The sequence below is a fragment of the Mobula birostris genome, chromosome 7, assembly GCF_030028105.1.
Source record: "Mobula birostris isolate sMobBir1 chromosome 7, sMobBir1.hap1, whole genome shotgun sequence".
NCBI lineage: Eukaryota > Metazoa > Chordata > Chondrichthyes > Myliobatiformes > Myliobatidae > Mobula > Mobula birostris.
The window spans coordinates 74,842,415-74,866,953 of NC_092376.1; the positions used below are offsets into that span (position 1 = coordinate 74,842,415).

At 40.6% G+C, this 24,539-nt stretch overlaps 1 protein-coding gene across 2 annotated transcripts in view; it reads left to right on the forward strand.

Annotated features, from left to right (window-relative positions):
* Positions 1 to 24,539, forward strand: part of arhgap42a (Rho GTPase activating protein 42a) — a 304,678-nt gene that overhangs the window by 197,219 nt on the left and 82,920 nt on the right. For both annotated transcript variants that reach the window (XM_072263438.1, XM_072263439.1), the window contains exon 5: positions 24,375 to 24,476. In XM_072263438.1, the coding sequence (XP_072119539.1) occupies positions 24,375 to 24,476 (102 nt within the window). The remainder of the gene's footprint in view (positions 1 to 24,374; positions 24,477 to 24,539) is intronic.

The window sequence follows — 24,539 nt, forward strand, 5'->3', positions numbered from 1 at the left end:
ATGCCATTCTCCTGCCTTCTCCCTGTAGGCTTTGAAGCCCTAACTAGCTGGGAACCTATCAATCTCCACTTTAAATAATGGCATAGCCTCCACAGTCATCCATGGTGATGCATTCCACAGATTCACTATCCTCTAGCTATAGAAATTACTTCTCATCTCTCTTCTAATTGGACATCCCTCTATTTTGAAGCTATACCCTCTGGTCCTAGACTCACCCGTTATAGGAAACATCCAGGCAAAGGTTCAAAGGTTCATTTTATTATCAAAATATGTACACATAATGCAACTCTGAGATTTGTCTTCTCCAGGTAGCCATGAAATACAGAAAAATCATGAAAGTTGTAGAAAGAAAAGACCAATCCCCCTCCCACATGGACAAGAAAAAATAACAAATCTCACAAACTCCAAAACCACCCCCCCCCCACCTCTCCCTCACACAAAAACCAAAAAGCCAACAGATCGCCCATCTGGACACGGCAGTTAAAACATCAAACCCCTAACCCCCAAGTTCCTTCCATGCAAAATAAACAGTGATAATGAGGCATCCACTCTATCTAGCCCTTTTAATATTTGATGAGATCCCCCTTCATTCTTTTAAACTCAAGCAAGTACAGGCCCATAGCCATCAAATACTCCTCATACATTAACCCTTTCATTTCCAGAATCATTCTCATTCATTTCCTCTGGACCCTCTCCATTGCCAGCATATCTTAGACAGGGGGCCCAAAGCTTTCACAATCCCCCCTGTGCAGTCTGACCAATGACTTATAAAGTCTCAGCATTACATCCTTGCTCTGATATCCTAGTCCTCTCAGAAAGATTGATAACATTGCATTTGCCTTCCTGATCACCGACTCAACTCGCAAGTTAGCCTTTAGGGAATGCTGCACTAGGACTCCCATGTCCCTTTGAAGCTCTGATTTCTGAATTTTCTCACTGTTTAGAAAATAGCTTGCTCTTTTGTTCCTTTTATCGAAGTGCATGAACATACACTTCCCGACACTGTATTCCATCTGCCACTTCGTTGCCCATTCTCCCGATCTGTCTAAGTCCTTCTGCAAACTCCCTGCTTCCGCAACACTACCTGCCCCTCCACCTATCTAGTTATTGTCTGGAAACTTGGCCACAAAGCATCAATTCTATCATCCAAATTGTTGGCAAAGGAAGAGTCCCAATTCTGACCTTTACGGAACACCACTAGTCACCGGCAGCCAATCAGAATAGGCCCCCTTTATTCTGACTCTTTGCCTCCTACCAATCAGCCACTCTTCTCTCCATGCTAGTATCTTTCCTGTAATAGCATAGGTTCTTGTTAAGCAGCCTCATGTACAGCACCTTTCGCTGTACAGATAATGTGGCAGGATTTCTTAATGCCATAGGTTTATTTTGCTGTCCAGCAAATGTTTGAAAACATTTCCATTTTATTTATCTTCGGGATGTCTGGAAGAGGGCCAGCTCACCTACACTTGATACATATTTATAAGTGTGCATTTCCATTCAAACTGAAGGATAGTTGGAGACACAAGAGATGCCCATCCTCCTCACTTGGCTGCCTCTGCCCTTCTTTTTAAATCTCTCTCCTTCTTCTCCGTTTACCACCATCACTTTCCAGCATTTTTCATTGACACTGAAATTACTTGTGTCTTCAAACACAGAGCTGGCCACTTAAGTGATGTGCTTTGGATACTGACAAGGCAATCCCATAAGTGGCCTCCCTGCCATGGACCACCTACTGAGCGACTATCATTACTTTTGAAAGAAAGCTATCCTGTAGGAAGGTGTGTACATGTTACATGAAATTCAATAGGAAATAGTTATAGAAAAGTTTAAAGTAAAATTTATACAACCCTGAGATTCTTCTTCTGTGGGCATACTTAATGAATCTATAGAACAGTAACTGCAAGCAGGATCTGTAAACATCAGGAACTGTAAACTGCAAATGCAGATATAAATAAAGAGCATGAAATAACAAGACAAGAGTTCTCAAATGAGTGCAATTATCCACGTTTGTTCAAGAGCCTGATGGTTGAGTGGTAGTAAATGTTCTTGACCCTGAGGCACTTGTGCCTTCTACCTGATGGCAGCAGCGAGAAAAGAGCATGGCCTGTGTGGTGATGATGGATGCTGCTTCTCTAATGGCAACGTTTCATGTAGATGTGCTCAATGGTTGGGAGGGTTTTACCTGTGATATACTGGGCCATTACCTTTTGTAGGATTTTCCACTCAAAGGCATTGGTGTTCCCATACCAGGCCATAATGCAGCCAGTCAGCATGCTTTCCACCACACATCTATAGATGTTTACCAAGGTTTTTGGTCAGGCCACTTGTCTGAGTGCTACTGGTACCATGTAACCCAGTACTACCTGTCGCATATTCGGGTGGTCGGCGACTAATCCGGCTCCCCCACCAGGCTTGCCTGGTGAGGAGGGTGGCTAGACACCCTGCAGGACGAAAAACAAGACCTGTCAAAGGGCGGATGAACCCTCTTTCGTAGGGTCAACGGCCATCTAGCAAATATGTGCCGTGAAGTGCGGAAAGGGCATCCCTTGCATCAAAGCTTGGTCTGGCCATTCACTGCAACAGAACTTCCCCCAGCCGCCTTGGACCCCAGCATGCCGCTGGATCCGGGAAGGATGTCGAGAGGGTGGGTCTGGACCTGTGCAACCCCATACTCACTTAAAATCCACTCATTCATACACTGTTCCTTTCTGAACTGAAAGGAACCATCATCATCCTATGGGATGGATAGCCAGAGAGAGAGAGACAGAGACCAAGGATTTTGATGACAGACTCCTGATGTAGACCTGTTGCTTCCGGATGTAGACATTGTTTTAGGAACACAACCCTACCATAATGTGGAGGTCAGATTTATTGAAATTTCATCAGAATCATGTCATGTTTGGAAATGAAGTAGTAATTGAATGATATCTCCTGGCACAGAATGCAATGAATGAGTTAAAACTCTGGGTTGAGCAGCGCCTTGCAGGGTCTAAGTCAGTCTTAACAGATTGGTCAGAGAAAGGGAAAGAATTCATGACAACAGAGTAGAGATTATCTATGGAAGTATAAATATTCCTTTGGGCCTTCTGCAAGTGAGTTCCAGGAAGTTAACAGTGCCTCAACATTTTAATGTTAATTGAATGATGGAGGAGTTGAGCAAGATCATGGTGATATAGAACTTGCTACTATGAATATGCACGTGGATTTTGACATTTTAATACATAAATGGTGCTACTGATCTTTGCATAGTAGGGGAATGAAGGGTTATGGGGAAAAAGCAGGTAGGTGGAGGTGAGTCCATGGCGAAATCAGCCATGATCTTATCGAATGGCGGAGCAGGCTTGGCGGGCTAGATGGTCTACTCCTGCACCTATTATTTTATGTTCTTGTGTTCACTGAGCATTGTTTAAACAAAAAAAGATTGTAGATGTAGTCTTGTCTGTTAGAGTGAAAAACAAAGCAGGAGTAAGAAAGGCACTAATACGAAATGGTACTCTTCTGGAAGTCAGACATGGTTGACCAAAATTACAGACAGGTGACAGAAGACCAAGGATAATGTAATATTAGAAACTGACATTTTGACTTTGAGCCTGGTTATCACAACGCTGTGCACAGAGTAAAAGTTTATCTGAAATAAGGGCAGTAATGTAATGACTGATCATTAGGCCTTGTCTGTTCCTGCATTTTCTAATTTTGTAAATGATAAAATCTATCTTTCTTTTCCTGAATAAAACTTTTCTTGGTACATGAGGGCTCTTGTTTACTTCATCCGTACATTCTCTGGAGCATTTTTCTTCACATTTCTTTAATGGTTTTTGAAATTTTTGTCTGTTTATGTCTTTTTCACTTTCTTTCTGGAGTCACTTTTGTGCTTTATCTTTTCCGTACTCCTACCAATTCACTGTTTTTTGTTTATTTGTGAGTCTGACTAGCTTTATAGATAAATGTTTAGTGTTCTCCAGTTAAGCCAGTAATTCAAATTGCTTCTTTTTTTTTTGAACTCTCTATAGTATTAATTTTGGCTCTTCTGTAGTTTGGAAATAAACTTGATAATTAAGGCCATTATCTGTATACTTACAGCTCATTAGGCTGCTGGTGTTTAGGGTAGCAATGAAGGGCCTCCATCTCTGGTGGTGTTCAGGGCTTCCTTCATCATGTTAGTAGCTTCCTCTTGGTTTTCGCTACTGTCAGTCATGCAAGTCCTGGGTGACGGCACAAGAATACCATCACACTCAGTTGTAGAAGAATTCTTTATTGCTGTTTCCATAACAATTTTGCTTTGCCCATCAGGGTTGTTAGCCCTGAGCTGAACTCCTGAACCTGGAGGACTAGTGGACCATCCTTAGTCTGACCTCTACCCTTTGACCTCTTTGGCATGAGTGACCCAACCAAGAGCCAAAGCACAAAGCCCTGACTTCAGCCAACATAACTTCCCAGGTCATTGAAGCACGCAAGCCTCTAAACCACGGCAAGGTTGTGGTACTCTTGGGGGATTATCTATATGGCAAGATATATTTTTATTTTCTAATCAATATATATTTTGTTGAAATTAATCAAGGCACGTATTTCAACAGGTCTTTTCTGATAAAATTTTTCATGTTTTTTAAAAATGTCATGAGGATAATGGATAGAAACAAACATGACAATTCAATATTGCACCTTCTGTAATCTTAGTTTCTGTATGAATTAAAACATTCAAATTTCAGAAAATGTGTAAAACCAACTGGTAGAATAACACACTGGATGAAGGGTCTCGGCCATAGATGCTGACTGCCCATTTCCCTCCATGAATGTTACCTGACCCACTGAGTGCCTCTACCCCCTTCTTTGTTGTTCCAGATTCCCTCATGTCTGTCTTTCTACCTCATAACTCGATAGTGCTTATTTGGGGGAAAAAATAAACTTAGGATATGAACTAAGGCCTTATTTGCTGATTGATGCTCACTTGTGTTTCATTAGTTGATTTCAAAAATAATTGTAAACATTGTGAAATACAGAAAAATAAAAAGGGGAGTGAGACAGAGAAACACCCAAGAAGTGCAAAAGGTCCTCATAAAACTTCAGGCATAATGCTTGTGTGAATTTCCAATAACTGAAATGTTTTCATCTTCCTTGTGCATGATTTTATTTGGGAAAAGGGCAAGAATTTGTACCCTTTCCCACTGTGTGATGGGGCTGTGCCCTTTCAGTAAATACACGCTCCATTCAGTTCCAATATTGTCAAACCATCACGATAATCGGAAAAAAAAATCTTTCTTTACCAAAGAAAAAAGCATACTGCTGTGTTAGAACTGGCAGTACTGTGCTGAGACTAATTATGGTTTACAGTTCTGAGTTTTGACTGAGTACTCTCATGTCGTATCTGTGCTGAAGCCCTTTTTGGAGCTATCAAAGCCCAAGCACTTTACTAGTATTACAAAAGCATAGTACACCATCTTTATAGATAAAACCAGTGACTCTCCCCCCCGCCCCCCCAGACAAATTGGAATAAATGTAAATCTTATAAAGCTATTTAACCTCTTCACTCAAGTATTTATGCAGCATCTTGAAAAGTTATTAGTTATTCATGATCAGCATAGAGGTAGAAGATTGCACATTTGATTTAGGTGGAAGTGAAGTTGATTCCTGCTTTAATTAATTCCACAGGTGAAGATGAATGATGACAAAGGCAAGATATGGCTCAGTGGTGATAACATCCAAATCTCCACATTTTTTGTCTAGACTTGCACGTGTAATCAGTTAGACAAGCTAAGTCAGCTACAGACGCCTATAGAATGACAGTCTTGTTGGAGTTGGTGCCTTCAGGGGAAGAATGCAAAACTAATGGCTGGAAATTTCTTAATGTAGAAAAGTAGCAGTACTTTTTATTAAATACATTTTTACTTTCAGTACAAAATCATTCATCAATGTCTTGCCTCTGTTTTTTAACATCTCCAGATTTTTCATGGATTCCTCGATGATTAGAATTCTATGCACTTAATATGTATATGGCGTAAGCTTTCCCGGCTTTAGCATGTGTCAAGCAAGCATTATTGACCCTGTGAAACAAGATGAATTACTGCTTGTTTTTTGAGATGTGGCCACTGAAGTTACTGAGTTAATGTAAATAATAGCTTGGTGACTTAACTGGGAAAGGATGTCAGGCATGAAGTAACTTTCCTTATTTGGTATTGTGGTTTGTTGGCCTCCAGCTGATAACTTTAGGGAGATTATTGTGAGATATATTGTTTGTTGTGGATCATTGAATTCATCAAAGACATTAAGCAGTATATATTATAATGTCGGATGACCTTCACAAACCAATTACACCAAAGCCCAATTTTGTTGATGTGGATTGTCAGCTATTTTAATTTAAGATAATTGATGACCAGTGGCCTTCTCAAAAAATCTGCTGCTGCAATGTCGTTCGAGTTTTTAGCCATTACGAACTGAAACGGGCAGATAAAATACGAAAAAAAAAGGTTTTTTTTACTCTGTCTATTGATTCTGTCATCCAAGATAAAGGAAGAATTCTGTATGTCAGGGTACAGATGGTTAATGAACCTTATCTTTCCAGATGTTCATAATCTTGCTTGTGGGCTGCATTGTTTGTAACTTGGCACATGATGACATGCAGATTAGCCTCTTTTGGTTTACTTAAGAATGCACTGTAGCATACGAACAAAACTTTTTTCCCACGACATTGTATTCACTTGTTGAGGCAATTCATTGAGAATTTAGTAAGAATATTTTACTAAACAAAAAACATAAAACAGTAGAGCACAGTACATGCCCTTTGGCCCATGATGTACCGACTTTTTAACCTATTCCAGGATCAATCTAATGCTTCCTTCTCACAGAGCCCTCAATTTATCTTTAATCCTTGTGCATATCTAAAGCTTTTTATTTTTATAAAATATTTTAATTAGAGATGAGGGTTTACAGTAACATTTCAAATTTTAGTCTCTAGTTTTCCGTAATTGGGTAAGTTCATTTATTTATATTTCTCATACCAATGTATTGACGTGGCCTTCTGGTTAATTCTTGTTTTATCTATATCAACCAAGGAACTTTCATGATAAAGGCAACATAATAAAATCACTCAATGTTTTCCAAGGATTATTGCTTGTTTTTTCTCCCCCCCCCGGTAAACTGAAAAATTTCCAGCATAAGTTTTGGAAAGCAATGATCTGGCGAGCTCCTGAGTATTCTTGCGAGCCATTTCAGAATCAGAATCAGGTTTATTATCACTGGCATGTGTCATGAAACTTGTTAACATAGCAGAGCATTATTTCAGGTTTAACTGGGCATTTCACTGGTGTCACATAGTTCTAGTGATTGGACTGAATCTTTGCATGAAAGGAAATAGTTGTGGTTCTTGCAGGTCAGTCTTCCCAAATCTGTGACACCTCTGCAGGAGCTCTTTAGACCAAAGTCCTAGCCCTAAACCACCTTGCTTCAAAGGTTCATTTTAGTATCAGAGAATGTGCTGTGTATAGTATACAACCTGAAATCCTTACTCTTCACAGACATCCACGAAACAAGAGACCTCATAGAATGTATGATAGAAACATCAAAGCCCCAGAGCCCCCCTTCCCTCTTCCTTCGCACAACCAGCACCCCCCGCTTGTACCAGAAGAAGCACCGACCATCGAACCATCCCCATCAAATCCACATTGCAAAAGACAGCAAAAGACCCCTGATCACCCTTCTTCATCAAGGAATTTCCTTCCATCATAAAGGCAGAAGAATTTATTTTCTCTGATAAATCAGATTCAGGTTTATTATCACCTGCATGTGTTGTGAAATTTGTTCACTTGGCAGCAGCAGTATACAATGTAATACATGATAATATAGAAAGAAAAAAACAAATAAGTAAATCAATTATAGTAAGTATATATGTGTATACTAAACAGTTAGATTAAAAGTAGTGCAAAACAGAAATAATATATATAAAGTGAAGTAGTGTTCATGGGTTCAATACCCATTTAAGAATCAAATGGCAGCGGGGAAGAAGCTGTTCTTGAATCGCTGGGCCTGTACCTTCAGGCTTCTGTACCTCCTTCCTGACAGTAACAATGAGAAGAGGGCATGCCCTGGGTGATGGCAATACTTAATAATGGATGCAGCCTTTCTGAGGCACTGCTCCTTTAAGCTATCTAGAATACTATGGAGGCTAGTACACAAGGTGGAGCTGACTAATTTTACAACTTTTTGTATCTTCTTTCGATCCACTGCTGTTACACCCCATCCCCTCGTACCAGACAGTGATGCAGTCTGTTAGAATGCTCTCCACGGTACATCAATAGAAATTTTGAGTGTTTTAGGTGACAAATCAAATCACTTCAAACTCCTAATGAAATATAGCTACTGACTTGCCTTCTTTATAGTTGCATCAATATGTTGGGACCAGGTTAGATCCTCAGAGATCTGGATACCCAGGAGCTTGAAATTGCTCACTCTCTGCACTTCTGATCCCTCTATGAGAATTGGTTCATGTTCCTTCGTCTTACCCTTTTAAGTAGTCCACAATCGATCTTTTGCCTTATTGACATTGAGTGCAAGGTTGTGGTTGTGACCCCACTCAACTAGCTGGTAATATCTCACTCCTGTACGCCCTCTTGTCTCCATCTGAGATTCTGTCAACAATGGTTGTATCATCAGCAAATTTATAGATGGCTTTTGAGCTATACTTAACCACAGAGTCATGGATATAAAGGGAATAGAGCAGTGGACTAAGCACACACCCCCGAGGTACACCAGTATTGATCATCAGCGAGGAGAAGATATTATCACCAATCCGTACAAATTGTGGTCTTCCGGTTAGGAAGTCTAGGATCCAATTGCAGACGCCCAGGTTCTGTAGCTTATCAATCAGGACTGTACGAATGATGTTAAGTTGTGAGCTATGGTCAACAAACAGCATCCTGACATAGGTATTTGTATTGTCAAGATGATCTAAGTCCGTGTGAAGAGCCATTGAGATTGAGTCTGCCACAGACCTATTGTAGCAATAGGCAAATTCCATTGGGTTCAAATCCTTGCTGAGGCAGGAGTTCATTCTAGCTATGACCAACCTCTCAAAGCATTTCATCACTGTAGATGTGAGTGCTACTGGATGATAGTCATTAAGACAGCTCACACTGCTCTTCTTAGGCACTGGTGGGAACTTCTGACCATAGCAGTGATAGGGGTAAAATGTCCTTGAATACTCCTGTCAGTTGGTTGGCACAGGTTTTCAGAGCCTTACCAGGTACTCCATGAGGACTTGCTGCCTTTTAAGGGGTCACACTCCTTAAAGACAGTCTGACATTAGCCTGAGAGACAGAGATCACAGGGTCACCAGCTGCAGCAGGGACCTCCGCAGCTGTAGTTATATTCGCCCTTTCAGAGGGCTGTAGAAGGTGGTTGAGCTCATCTGGTAATGTGGCATCACTGCCATTCACGCTATTGGATTTCGCTTGGTAGGAAGTAATGTCCTGTGAACCCTGCCAGAATTGATATGCATCCAATGTCGCCTCCAACCTCATTCGGAATTGTTTCTTTACTTTCGCAATTGCCCTCTGCAAGTCGTACCTGGTTTTCTTGTACAGACATGGGTCACCAGTCTTAAATACGACAGGTCTAGCCCTCAGCAGACGATGAACCTTCCGGCTCATCCACGGCTTTTGGTGTGGGAAGACACAGCGAAGTTTTTGTAGGCACACACTCATCCACACAGGTTTTAATGAAGTCGGTAACAACCGCAGCATACTCATCCAGGTTCGAAGATGAATCCCTGAATACAGTCCAGTCCACAGTTTCAAAGCAGTCCTGTAAGCACTCCTGAGCTTCTCTTGTCCATGACTTCTTGCTCCTCACTACGGGTGCTACAGTCTTCAGTCTCTGCCTATACTCGGGGAGTAGAAGTACAGCCAGGTGATCAGAGTTTCTGAAGTGAGGGTGTGGAATAGCACGGTAGGTATTCTTGATGATGGTGTAACAGTCGCCCAGTGTCTTGTTTCCTGTGGTACTACAAGGAGATTTGTTGATGGTAATAACTTAGTGACTTTTTTCAAGTGGCCTGGTTAAAATCCCCCAAGACGATGGTGAAGAGCCAGGGTGTGCTGTTTCTCGCATGCTGATCACATTGCTCAGATCACTTAGAGCCTGTTTGACATTGGCCTGAGGTGGAATGTACACCGCTACGAAAATTATTGCAGAAACCTCCCACGGCAGGTTAAATGGACGGCACTTTACTGCTAGATATTCCAGGTCTGGTGAGCAGAATTGGAACAACACTGACACAGTTGTGCACCATGAGGCATACTCCTCTGCCTCTGCTTTTGAGAGATTCGACAGTCCTATCCTGACGGTGTATAGTGAACTCGCCAATCCGAATCACTGTGTTTGGTATGGAAGGACTCAGCCAAGATTCCATGAAACGAAGAACACAAGTGGTCCCACTGTCCCTCTGATACAGCACCCCAGCTCTGAGATCTTCAATGTTGCTTACTAAAGACTCTGCGTTTGATAGCAAGATAGTCGGTATTGGGAGTCAAAAACCCCAGTTTTCTTAATCTCTCCTGTCTCCCTGATTGCCAGCCACGATTCCTCCAAGGAGTCCGGCAAGAAGTGTGACCACTATCAGCATTACTTCTGTCAGTTTTAAGCAGCAATGGATAGTTCAATCACATTAAGACATTTTTATTAACTGTACAGACCTTGGAAGTAGTTGGGATTCTCAGCTGTATCAGACTGAAATAGGAATATTTAACCGTATCCATGGAGCTGGGCTGCACAAGATTGGCTTCAAGGTGCCCTGGAAGTTGTATGATGATTGTACAATGTTCAGTTCTATGAGAGCTCCATAGCAATTGAAGCGGTTCATGCTTGCATGCAACAAGATAAAAACAGTCAGGCATAGACTGGTAAATAACACACAGAGAATGCTGGAGGAATTCAGCAGGTCAGGCAGCATCTATGGAAATGAATAAACAGTCAATGTTTCAGGCCCAGACCCTTCTTTAGGGCTCGGCCTGATTAGTGGCAGGTAACATTTGTGCTTCAGAAGTGCCAGGAAGTAATCATCTCTAACAAGAGAGTGTCTTACTACTTACCCTTGGCATTCAGCAGGATCACCATTATTTGGTCCTCCATCATCCAACATACTAGGTGCCACCATTGACCAGAACCACAGCTGGACCAGCCACATAAATACTGTTGCTACAAGAGCAGGGCAGAGGCTGGGCAAAATACTTGCCTCCTGGCTTCTCAAAATCTTTTCATCATCTGCAAAGCACGTCAGGAATGTGACAGAATATTCCCTGCTTGCCTGTATGAGTACAGCTTTAATAACTCTCAGGAAGTCTAAAATAATTCTCCCAAGAAGTTAACATCAACATCATGCTGTTCGCTTCAATTATTTGCATTTTGGCACATTGAGTGTTGGTCTTTTATTTTTATTTTAATTCTCTTTTTCTTTAAAAATTGTGTTCTTTTGGGTTTCTTGTTTTGTGGCGACCTGTGAGCAAACAAATCTGAAGGTTGTATAAATTTATATATTCTTTAATAATAGATATTCTTGAATTTTGACCTGAATCATTCAGAACAAAGCATTCACCTTGGCTGAAACCGAATTCTACACATTAAAGATTAATTTCCTCAACCACCAGCACATAGTGGCTGCAGTGTACTATCTACAAAGTCCAGTGCAGTTACTTGCACAGGTTACTTAAACCATATCTCCCAAACTTGCACTGCCTACCACTTGGAAGGCTGAAGGTAACCAGCACATGAGAGCACGACCAGCTGCAGGTTCCCCTCCAAGTTGAACACCATCTTGACTTGGAAATGTATCACAATTCCTTCATTGCCATTGGATATATACCCAGCTGCCACATTATTAGGTACTTCCTGTAACTCCCAACCCAACAGCACTGTCAAAGTACCTTCATCAGGAGGACTGAAAGTGGTTCAACACGCTGGCTTGCTATCACCTCCCAAGAGCCTTTAGAGGTAGGCTATAAATACTGATGCCCAAATCTCCCAATACAAATGGGGGAGAGAAAAAGAACAGCTACTTTTTTCCAGCCTGTACAATGGAATCAAGCCTTTATATTTATCTTAGTAACCACTTTGGCCTGAAAATCAACGTTGTTAAACTAGAAAGTGTGCAGAAAAAATTTGAGGATGCTGCCAGGTCAAGTGGTCCTGAGTAATAGGGTGAGGTTGGCCAGGCTAAATCTTTATCCCGTGGAACGTAGGTGAATAATGGGCGACCTATATAGAAGTGTTTAAAACTATGAGAGGCATAAATACTGTGGATGGTAAGTCTTCTCCGCAGAGTAGCGGTGACCCAAACTAGTCAGCAAAAGTTTAAGGTGGGGGTGTTGGGATTTAAAAGGGACCTGAGGACTAACCTTCTCATGCAGAAGGTGGTGGGTATATGGAATGAGCTGCCAAAGGAAGTGGTTGAGGCAGATTTAATTTAGGAAGCTCTTAAACAGACACTTGGAGGAGCAGGTCTTAGCTGGATATACAGGAAATTGAGACTAGCTGGGTGACCATTGTGACTGGACCTATTCTATATTTCTCCATGACAATATCTAATCTCATATATAGAAGTCATAATTATCTTTCCTTAACCTACCAAGATATAATGGATTTTCTTGTTATGTATATTTGTGGTATTTTATTCTTCATAGAATATTTAAGGTACTGGGTATTTGCTGGTTTATTTGTTAATATTTGCTGGTTTATTGGTTAATATTTGCTGGTTTATTTGTGGACATTATAAAATTAGTTGCTCAGCCAGCATGATGGTGGTAGTCTTTCCAGACACCAGGAACTACAGTGACAGTTACTAAGAAAGGGTCAGTTAAGCCATTGTGAGTTACATGACTGAGCATCTTTGCTTCACCCTTAACAAGAAAGAAAATGGACCATTTTTCTCAGAGCCAAGCCTTGGTGAAGGAGTCAGGTTAATCATTAAGTGTATACCTTTAGTACCTGAGATACTGCAAAAGCAAAGGTTGGATACACACAGCAGGTCAGGTTGTGTCCATAGACAGAGAGAGAGAGAGTAAAATGTTTCAGGCAGAACACCTTTTGTAAGAACCTACCAGTGGGTTTATTAGTTTGGTTGATAATTAGCAGTGGTCCGCAATGGTTTCTGAATGACTGTTCCCCTCTCTCAATCTAACCCATTCTCAGTTAGAGGGTGACAAAGTAGTGTGTTGGGAATGCCAGGTTGGAGTGTGCCAATGGAGAAATTGAAACAGGGCTAATATCGCCAATGTCAGAAATGACCAGTTCTAATACAGACGAAGAGAGCAAGTAATCAGAAGTTGGACAGTTCAATGTTGAGCTCACAGTTGACAGTTCTGGGATATCTTACAGTTTGTGAATGAACTGGGAGGAGCTGATGTTAGTGCCCTGAATTGGCACAATAATCTCCTATGGGGGCGGGGGAGGGGGGGGGAAGGAAAGGTACGTCGCATCCAGAGTTTCTTTGGTTAGCAGACGATTTCCCTCCACGCCTCTCTGACGTAGTGGGGAACTGCGTACGAGGCAAGTTACAGCAGTGGTTTGCCATTGCCTTCTGTCGGGTGAGTTTCCAAAGAGATCACCAGCTCATAACCCAGCACAGATGGAAAGCGTGCAGGGGAGCCGGCTGGATTTGAACTCGGGATCTTTTGTCCCGAAGTCCGGAGCTGATACCACTACACCACCAACCAGGTATGACCTGCTGTAACTTCAATTGGCCACTGTAATGAATCTCCTGCTCTGCCATTTTGATAGCTGTCATTGAGCAACCTGTGTGTGATGCCATTACCTTCCGCCATTTACAAGATGATCTAATCTCCTCTCAGAACATTCTAGAAACTGGACAGGATAGGGGCATGGAAGTGGGAACTAGACTGAATATCAAGGTGGCTGCTGACCTTGACTCTATCTCTCCTGTCATCCTTAAATACTACACTAACCAGCTCTCGACAGTCTTCGCTGACATTTTCAATCAGCCACTGTTCCAGCACATTTCAAAAAAATCTGTTATTATTCCATCCCCAAAAAATCAGCAATCACCAGACTCAATGACTACGGGCCAGTTACACTCACATCAGTCACAATGAAGACTTTTGAAAGGCTAGTCTTATCATTTCTCAAATCCACAACTCAAAAATTTTCTAGATCCTCTGCAGTTTGACTCCAGAGCCAACAGATCTGCGGATGATGCAGTTAACATCAGTCTGGACATCATACACAACACCTCAGTTACCCGTGTTATATATGTCAGGGTACTCTTTATCAATTTCAGTTCAGCCTTCAATACCATCATCCCTGAGCATGTGCAAGAGAAACTCTTCAGACTTAATGTACCAATTCCCATCTGCAGGTGGATCACAAACCTACTCTCTGACAGGAGGCATTATGTGAGACTAGGCAAGCACATCTCCACAGGCCGCTCAGTCTGCACTGGTACACAACAGGTGTGGGTTCTCTTCCCTCTCCTGTTTTCTCCATAAACTAGTGACTGAGTCCCCAGTGATCTGTCAGTTAAATTGATAAAGTTTGTGGCTAGAACTACAGCCATTGGGCTAAGTCACCAGAGATAATAAACCCAAGTACCACTAGGAAGTAAAACAAGCTAGCGTTTTGGTGCAATCACAGTTTGGAGCTGAATGCCCTCAAAAACGTGGAGGTCAATATCGACTTCAGGAGAAACATGTCTCCTCTCCACCCACTCATCATCAACAACTCTGCAGTCAGCACCGTTTCAACATTCCGGTTCCTGAGCATCATTATTTTGCAGGACCTTATGTTGGAGAAAACCATTATCTCCTTCATTAACAAAAAGGCTCAGCAGAGGATGTATTTCTTACAGTAGTTGGTAAAGTTCTATCTTCCCCAGAACCTATAATTTAGAACAGTGTAACTCTACACTGCCATCATAGAGAGCATCGTCACATCATTCGTTACTGTCTGGTTTGATGCGGCATTCTCTCACAATAGATGAATACTACAGCCAACTGGCAGTCAGTAGAAAGGCTACAGGCTTCTATCACTGCCGGACTAAGGACTAAGAAGCTGGCAGGAAAAATCATTGCAGGTACTACCTACCCTGAAAACTGCCTTTTGCAAAAGCTCCCTTCTGGAAAGATCTATAGGGCTATTAAAACTAAAAAACTTTATGCCAGCTTTCGCCAGCTAGTTAATCTAATCAACCATTCTTGGTTAGCCCCCCTCCACCTCCTTTATCTTTTAACCCCTTCACTGTGCTGCACTGTAAACACTTTACACCGCTTTTTATAATGGTGTTTACATTGTAAATACAAGATGTATTTATACACATTTTATTTCAGATTTGTTCTTTAACCTTGAATTTTATTTTTATAGTCATGCTTTATTGTTAATGATTGCTGAATGTTGTTTTTTTTTGTTGCATATTGAGCCAACACACGACAGCAAATTCCTAATGCATGTGAATCTATGCAGTGAATAAGCTTGTTCCTAGACCTTGGGAAAGAGAGCTGGACAGAGCATTTTTAAGGTCATGGTGAAAGAAAGAAAGATCTTGTGGGAACAGGGGAAACGTGACTGAGCATTTTTAGTAATGGGCCGTGCTATCAGATTGATGACTGCGGAGGTAGGGAAATAGAATATGTGAGCATAGAGGATACAGCCATTGGAGGTTAGGACATGGGACTCTGATGAGAGAAGGAGATTAGAGAGACTGGGGTATTAGTAAAGCAGTAGCTAAAAATCATGTTTTATTCTAAAGTATGTTAACTCACACTTGAGTCAAATTTTACTTACCCAGTTTCATGTTCCAAGCAACCATTTATCCTACTTTTTTTTCAAATTGGCTGTAAAATTTCATTTTTTAAATCATGTATGTTTGAGCTTTTAGTCTTTTTTTAAAATGTCTTATTTGCTCCACTCTAAAATTCTAAATGTCCTACATCTAGTAAATTCCTTTGACATTACTGCATTACAAGGGTACGCTAGCTATTTTTGATCACCCATGTGTTTCTAATTATTCTGAAACACTTAACAAAAAAGGATGAAAAATAAATATCAGCAGAATTAACAAAGTACAACAGCTGGTGATCAATATTATGATAACTACACATCATCTAGAAGGATGAAATCATAAAATTTCGGGAATACAATTAAATTAATTAGACCAAAGGTTTAAGGAAGAGATTGTGGAGTATCAAGCTGGCAGTTAAGGGTTTTGTATAGATGTTAGCGTGTATAACACACAGCATTACATAAAATGCCAAATACTAAAAGATTCAAGAATATAAAAGGAGACCCAAGATTTGAAGAGATCTTGGAGGCATGAGCAATGATCTTTCAAGAATCATTAGATTCCTGAATGGTTCCAGAGGACTGGAAGATTACGGATGTCACTGCATTTTTCAAGAAGGAAGGGAGGCAGAAGAAAGGAAATTAGCCAGTTAGCCTGACTTCAGTGTTTGGGAAGATATTGGAGTCCATTATTAAGGATGAAGTTTTGGGGTACTTTGGAGGTGCATAATAAAATAGGCCAAAGTCAGCTTGGTTTCCTTTAGGGCCAATTGTCTAAGAGAAGATGTGCTGGCTAAGGGAGAGTCCAGAAGAAGGCTCTGGAGAATGATTTGGGAATGAAAGGGTTAATGTATGAAGAGCATTTGATGGCTTGGTCCTATACTCACTGAAGATTAGAAGAATGAGGGGAGATCTCATTGAAACTTACTGAATATTGGAAGGCCAGGTAGCATCTATGTAAAAGAATAAACAGTCGCCCAAAACGTCAACTATATACTCTTTGCCATAGATGCTGCTGGGTTGCTGAGTTCCTCCAGCATTTTTTGTGTGTTACTTGGATTTCCAGCATTTGCAGATTTTCTTTTTTTTTGGAATATTGGAAGGCCTAAATGAGTGGATGTGGGGAGGTTGTTTCCAATGTTGGGGGAGTCTAGAGCCAAAAGGCACAGCCTCAGAATAGAAAGATGTCCGTTTAGAACAGAGATGAGGAATTTCTGTAGCCAGAGGGTGGTGAATCTGTGGAAATCATTGCCACAGATAACTGTGGAGGCCAAGTCATTGGGTATATTTAAAACAGATGTTGATAGGTTCTTGATTAGTCAGGGTGCAGGGTTGCAGGGAGAAGGCAGAAGAATGGGGTTGAGATGGATAATACATCAGTCAAGATGGAATGGCAGAAAGACTCAAAGGGCCAAATAGCCCAATTCTGCTCTTTTGTCTTATGGTCTTATGAAAGTGTTGCAGAGATAAAATGAAATTCTAGAGTCAGAGAGCAGAATATGTAAATACTGGTCAGGAAATATGAAGGTGGAATTTAGTGTAGGACAGATTATAACTAACTTTGAACAAGTCAAGTGTTTGTGGAATATGGAGGACACAGAAGACAAAGGGAGTTAAAAGCAACACTAAATAGGTAAATTTCTGTAGCTGAATTTTTATGCACTGTTGACTATTAGCTGCATCGAGCTTTGTTAATTCGTTTAGAACAATTCCTTTAATCCAATTTTCTGTTGCATTATCACTTTAAAGTTATCCTGTCCTAGTTTTGAAATTTTTGGACAGCAAGAAAATTGATTTTGTTCTTCATACCTTCAGTATGCTATCAATTATCTCCTCTAATTTGTAAAGTGACATGTTTATATCTTATAAAGTGAAATATCTCTTGGAAGATTTGTCCTCGTGCTTCTGCAATTAATTTAGTCATTCGCTTGCACTATGTCCAGAATATGAGCCATTTAAACAGTGTGATTAAGACACTATTCAGTGCTCCAGATGTGGTCCAATCGTGGCCAGATAAAATTATCTCACTGCATGAGCTATACCTTTGGCTGGAGTTCTAAAATAGTTAAGTACAGTGTTGGAGAGAGAATTTTGTATTGCCAAGAGCTATTGTATTAATTTGCACTTTTGAAAAGGGATACTAACACAGTAACTTTGGAAAATAATTAGCGTTTACATTTCATACATGGCTGGAAACTAAGTAGGTAGCACAGCTGTTTTAGTAATTAGATAGACAACCACCATCGGTTTTAAAATATAAAGCAAATGAAGCATGTACTTCAGTTATTTGCATAATGTGGCGTAAAAAATTCATGACCACTACTTATCTACTTTAGAAGGGAAACTCCCAATGGTACCTTGTATTGTACTGTCTCACTTGTAGGGCAGGCAAACTTTATGGAGAGAGAAGAGAATTACCATTTCAGGTCAATGACGTTTCAGTTCTGATGAAGAGTCATTAATCTGAACTGATGATGGTTTCTCCATATACAGATACTGCTTGGCATGCTATTATCAACATTTTCTTTTCTCATTACTCTGACATCGTCAGACCTGATCTCACCCTCTCTGGCATTCAGGAAAAGTCCAAGCCAGGAATAATGAAAAAAAATCTCATTTCTTTCCTGTGTAGACTGGTTGAAATCATTCCTGCTAGAGTCTGCTCTTAGATGACAGTTGAACTCTTCTTCAGTAAACACAAAAATACTGGAGGGATTCAGCAAGTCAAACAGCATCTGTGGAGGGAAATAAATGCTTGATATTTTGGGCCAAGACGCCAACTGTTCATTCCCCTCCATAGATGCTGCCTGACTCGCTGAGTTCCTTCCAACACTGTACGCATGATGCTCAAGATTTACCACATCTGCAGAATCTCTTGTGCTTATGAAATCCTCTTCAATTCCAGTTTTCCTTTGGTAGACATGAAGGTGGATTTTAAGTGGATGGATCTGTGCTAATTTTTAAACCTCTTGGATCAGAACAGAAGTGTCGTTAAGAATTCTTTGTCTTCGGACTCTGTCAAATGGGTTTCATCATAAAATTTATCACATTAAATGTCAGAATTACAGACGCTCACAGCATGCCAAATGAAGAATGAACAAAACTTAATTTCCTCACTGAAACTTTGTAAAGCCACTGGAATAAAATAGATATTTAAAACGTGGCCGTGGAAGGTATTTAAATTGAGCGTTTAAAGTAATTTGGAGATTTAATCTATTGTTAATGCCTATGAGACAACAGGGTGTAGTTATGTAGTTGTTGTTGATTCTGTAGATTGTGCACAGTATGTGAAGTGTAATTGCACCATAAATTCACTGATTTTTACATATTCTGAAATGCTTATAGAGTTCTGAGATTTTCATGAGTCACTGACAGCCTCTAGTGGTAAGGAATAAGTACTGCAGCAGTGTGACAAGTGTTTCATATTTCTGTATGCGGGTGTCATTATTATACAGACAAAATAAATTCAGAAGTATTACATGCTTCTAACTTCTGTTTGGACTTTACCAGGATACATCAATCTAAAGATTAAACATACTAAATACATAATAGATTACATTAACGTAATTTTAAGAGGCTTAGCAAGACAGGCAGCCTCTATGGAAGGGAATCTATGGTTATCAAGATTGTAGTTCCATTATTCTCAATCCATCCTGCAAGGATCCCATTGTCCCCAGTCTGTCCAGTAAGGACTCTATTGTCCCCTATCCATCCAGTAAAGAGTCCATTTCATTATTCCAGTTTCTCCGTCTTCTCCGTACTTTTGGTTATGGGCTTTCCACACCTCAGTGTCTTTAACGTGTATTGCTTTTTCCTTAACTGTTGATTTCCATGTACCGTAATTGACAAGGCTGTCAGCGGAGTTGTCTGTTTCCTGTACTGCTGATCTCAACTGTTCCCTTTCCAGTAGTACCCAACTTGAACCTCACCGTCAAGCCCACCATTCCATTAAATCTGTAATTTTCCACAATTTCCTATGACTTCAGGATATCTCCCCCTCCCAACATTCTGAAGGGAGTACATCCTGCATTATATCATGGTTTGTTCTTCCATCTTCACCATTTCCCTTTTCACAACGCTGTCAGATGAAACCACAGAAGATGCAACACCTCCCTTTTATTGCTACGTTCCTTCAGGAAGTCAGGCATCCTTTTTTGGTGAAGCAACAATTCACCTGCAGTTCTTTCCGTATCTGATGCTCGTGATGTGGTTTCTTCTAAGCCAGAAGTCTACCACAGATTTGTTAATTGTTTTGCAGACACTTAAGTTCAGCATACAAGTGTGCTCCTGAGCTTCCATTCAGTATTTTTGTTCCACTGCCATTCTGACCCCAGTCTTTGGCCTTGCATTCTATTCCAAGAAAGTCCTTGGAACAGCTCCTCATCTTTTATCTCAGCACACTTCAGCCACGATGACTTGATAATCAGCTTAACAATTTCTGATAACCACCATTCTTTATTTTTTTTTACAACTCTCTGCTTCAATTCTTCAATTTGAACTTTTTTAAAATCTCTGCTTCAATTTGTGATTTTTTTTATATTCTCATTTCTTTCTGAGTTATTTTAAATAACTGTTTCCTTGACAACTTTGCTCTGCGTCCTGTCGCAAAAATTTCTTCTGTTCTCTCCACAGTAACTTTTGGAAAAAAAACTATCTTCTCAATTTTCCGTTTCAAAATCAGAATTGGATTTATTATGAAGGGTCCTGATGAAGCATCTTGTCCCAAGATGTCAACTGATTTTTACTTTCCGTAGATGCTGCCTCACCTACGGAGTTCCTCCATCATTTTGTGCAAGTTGCTCTGGATTTCCAGGATCTGCAGGATCTCTTGTGATCAGATTTATAATCACTGATTTAAAATCAAGATTGTTTAGTGTAATTTCCTGTACACAAGTGTAAAGTGGAACAAAATAGTTGTTACTCTGGATCTGATGCAGCACAGTAAAAGAAAACAAAAAGAACACAAAAATACATAAGATAGTTTATAAACATTGATTGATTGTATGTCCATAAAGTGACACTTGGCTCTTCATAAGGTGACTGACAGGAATAAAGTAGTGGGTGAAGGTGTTGACCTGTCTTACTGATTGGGGAATAACTGTTTTGGATCTGATGTTGCTGGTGTGGATACTCCGTAGCCTCAGACTGATTGGATTGCAACAAGGAGCGTGGGTGGGATCTTACCTTGATGGTGGGTAGGCTGGTGCCAGTGATGCATTGAGCCGTTTGACTACCTATTGTAGAGCCTACCTGTCTGCCTCAGTGCAGTTTCCATACTAAGCAATGATGCAGCTTGTCAGGGTGCTCTCCACTGCACATCTGTAGAATGATGTGAGTATGGATGTGCAAAGTCCATCTCTCTTCAGCTGCCTCAGAAATTTATTGCCTTCTGACAGTCATGCAAGGTAAGACATAAAATGTCTATAAAACTCACAACAATAAATAGTTAGTGCAAAGAAAGGAATAATGAGATGGTGTTCAAGGGCCATTCAGATATCTGATGCCAGAGGGGAAGATGCTTCTGAATTATTGAGCATAGGTCCTCAGGCTCCTGCATCTCCTTGCCAATGGTGGTAACAAGAAATGCTGTATTCTGGGTGGTGAGGGTCCTTTGCAATGGAAGTCATCTTCTTAAGGCAACGCCCTCTTGGAGATGTCTTTGATGATAGGGAGGGTTTTACCCATGATAGAGTTGGACAAATTTATGACCTTCTGCAGCATCTTGTAATCTTTTGCACTAGAGCCTTCATACCAGGCATGTTGCAACCAGTCCGAATGCTCTCCACTGCATCTATAGAAACTCGCAAGGGTCTCGATTCACATACCTTTATGATTGCATCAATACTTTGGGCCCAGGATAGTTCCTTTGAGATGTTGACAACCAGAAACTTTAATTTGCTCACCCTTTCTACCACTAACCCCTCAATGAGGACTGGTCCCTGAATGGTGAAGCATCCATAAACTGAAAGCATTAATTCAGTTTCTCCCTCCAAGATTTAACCCACAGAATGCTTCTATCTTCTTCTGTTTTGGTTTCCCAGCATCTGCAGATTTTCTTTTCCAATATAATTGATTAATGATAATTTCTTTGAACAAATCTCTGTAACTTAATCAAAGTGGCAGAGAAATGCAAATTGGCCTGGCTTTAGCTGCTATATTAATTGGGAATCTTTCTCACTAGTTGTCATTATGTTAGAGACTGCACTGCACATCAGAGTTAGACATTGGAATCTGCTCCGGGCTGAAATGCTACATGCAGTTTCTTAAGAAAATGGTGTTTGCTGTAGCTGTAAACATCTCAACTGCATCCTCGCAACATATCATTAATATTATTTTGCTGTCTAATGTCCCCAGCAGAATACATTCCATTGCTATAAAGTGAAGTAGCGTAATATTTGTTAATCAGATTAATTTTCAGTTCAGCTTCCATAGAGGCTTGTGCTGTACAGGAAATGCGGTGAAGATTGTCGTGTCCTGTGCAGCAGTTTTATCATTTTCTTGAATCCCTTAATCATTAATTTTCTTCCGAATTGTCCACATTTCAGTTGAAAGCAGAATATGGGGTTATTGGCAGGATTCTTGACGGTGTGGAGGAACAGAGAAATCTTGTGGTTCATATCCATAGATCCCTCAAAGTTGCCATCCAAGAGGATAAGGTTGTTAAGAATGCGTATGATGTGTTGTCCTTCATACGTGATTGAGTACAAGAGCCGTGAGGGAAGCAATATAAAACCCCAGTTAGATCACATGTGGAATATTAATATTGTGCTCAGTTTTGGTTGCCTCATTATAAGATGGAGTTGGAAGTTTTAGAGAGGGTGCGGAGGAGACTTACTGCGATGTTGCCTGGACTAGATATGTAGATAGGTTGAGCAAGCTAAGGCTTTCCTTCTTGGAGCAAAGGAGGATGAAAAGTGACTTCCAGGAAGATGGTGGCACGCTTGGATGCAGCGGCTATTCCAGGTTCAATCAAAGGTGTATCTGTTCGTCTTCTGTGTCTTCCTTATGATGGCAGGTGACTGCTAGATCAGCGAGTTGCTCGATAGTAATGGAATTGGATGGACTTATTGCAACTACTTTGGCAACAAAGAATACTGCAAATCCGTCAAGACCGATGCTGGGGGGAGCTGCGTTTCCTCTGTTGTGATGAGGACTAGTTAGAGGCCGCAGTGTCACCTGTTGCAGTCGCCCAGTGAAGGAGAGTTGAGTCAGTGTGGGGGAGAGCAGGGGTCTCTGGGCGCACTGGAACCCATAAATGGGTGGTGGCTGGTCCCTCCTGTTGGTGCTGCCCTCCGGTGTTTGCTCGGTGCTGCTCTCCGGTGTTTGCTCGGTGCTGCCCCCCTGTGTTTGCTCGGTGCTGCCCCCCTGTGTTTGCTCGGTGCTGCCCCCCCTGTGTTTGCTCGGTGCTGCCCCCCTGTGTTTGCTCGGTGCTGCCCTCCTGTGTTTGCTTGGTGCTTTGCTCCTGTGTTTGCTTGGTGCTTTGCTCCTGTGTTTGCTTGGTGCTTTGCTCCTGTGTTTGCTTGGTGCTTTGCTCCTGTGTTTGCTCGGTGCTGCTCTCAGGTGTTTGCTCGGTCGTAGTGGAGGCAGATACATTAGGGGCACTTAAGAAACTCATAAACACATGGATGGTAGAAAAGTGAAGGGTATGTAGGAATGAATTGTTAGATTGATCTTAGAGTAGTTTAAAAGGTTGGCTCAACATCATGATCCAAAGGGCCTGTACTGTTTTGTACTGCTCTATGTTCTATGACATAGCATACAACTAGAAGCTGAGGATGCCCACTGTGTATAGAGTGTAGGTGCTCTGAAACAGTTCCCCAGACGATGCTTACTTCACCTGGAAGGGCTGTTTAGAATTTAGTGATACTGAAACCGAGAAATTGTGCCAGCCTTGGGGGAAATATAATCACATTTAGTGCTATGTCCATGAAATCCATAAGTACAGAATAATTGTTCAAACAGATTGCTAAATGTTAAAACTAAGTTGTGCTTACATTAAACAACACAAAAATGCTGTTGGAAATTAGCAAGTCAGACAGCATCTATGGAAGGGATAAACAGTTGAGGTCTTGGGCTGAGACACTTCATCGCTATGTGTTGCTCAAGATTTCCAGAATCTCTTGTGTTTATGCTTGCATTAAAATATTATTTTATAGGACAATTCTGTTTATTGGTTTGTTTTATTGGTAATTAATATTTGAAAATGTGTTATATTTAAAGTTTGTAATGTTGCTGAGTCAACATTGAAGTTGATATTTCAATTCAAATATTGATCAGTAGCGCTGAAATCAGCAGCGCTTTAAACATCTACACATCTACAGACTCTAAGACTAAGCATCCTTCAATGACTTAGTATATTTCATATTCGTAAAATATTGTATTTATTATTGCTTAATTGTGGTAGCTTCAAATAAACTGGTAATATATTACTATTATTTTGTTTCTATTCTAGCTTAGGAATTGAAGTTGACTTTCTTCAGCCAAATATTCAAACGGTTAAGTTAACAGAGTCAAAGTAACAGCACTAATTAAGTGTCTATGTCTCATTGTTTTAAAAACTTCTGAGTACTTGCTCAAAAAAAATGTATATATGCTTTTAGGAAGGGAAAAAGAAGTTTGATAAGGAAAGTGAGAAATACTACTCAATATTGGAGAAGCATTTGAATTTATCATCAAGGAAAAAAGAAGCACATTTACAAGAGGTAACAAATACCTTGACTTTATAAGGAATATTGTGTGTATAGTTTGAAATACAAATATTTAGT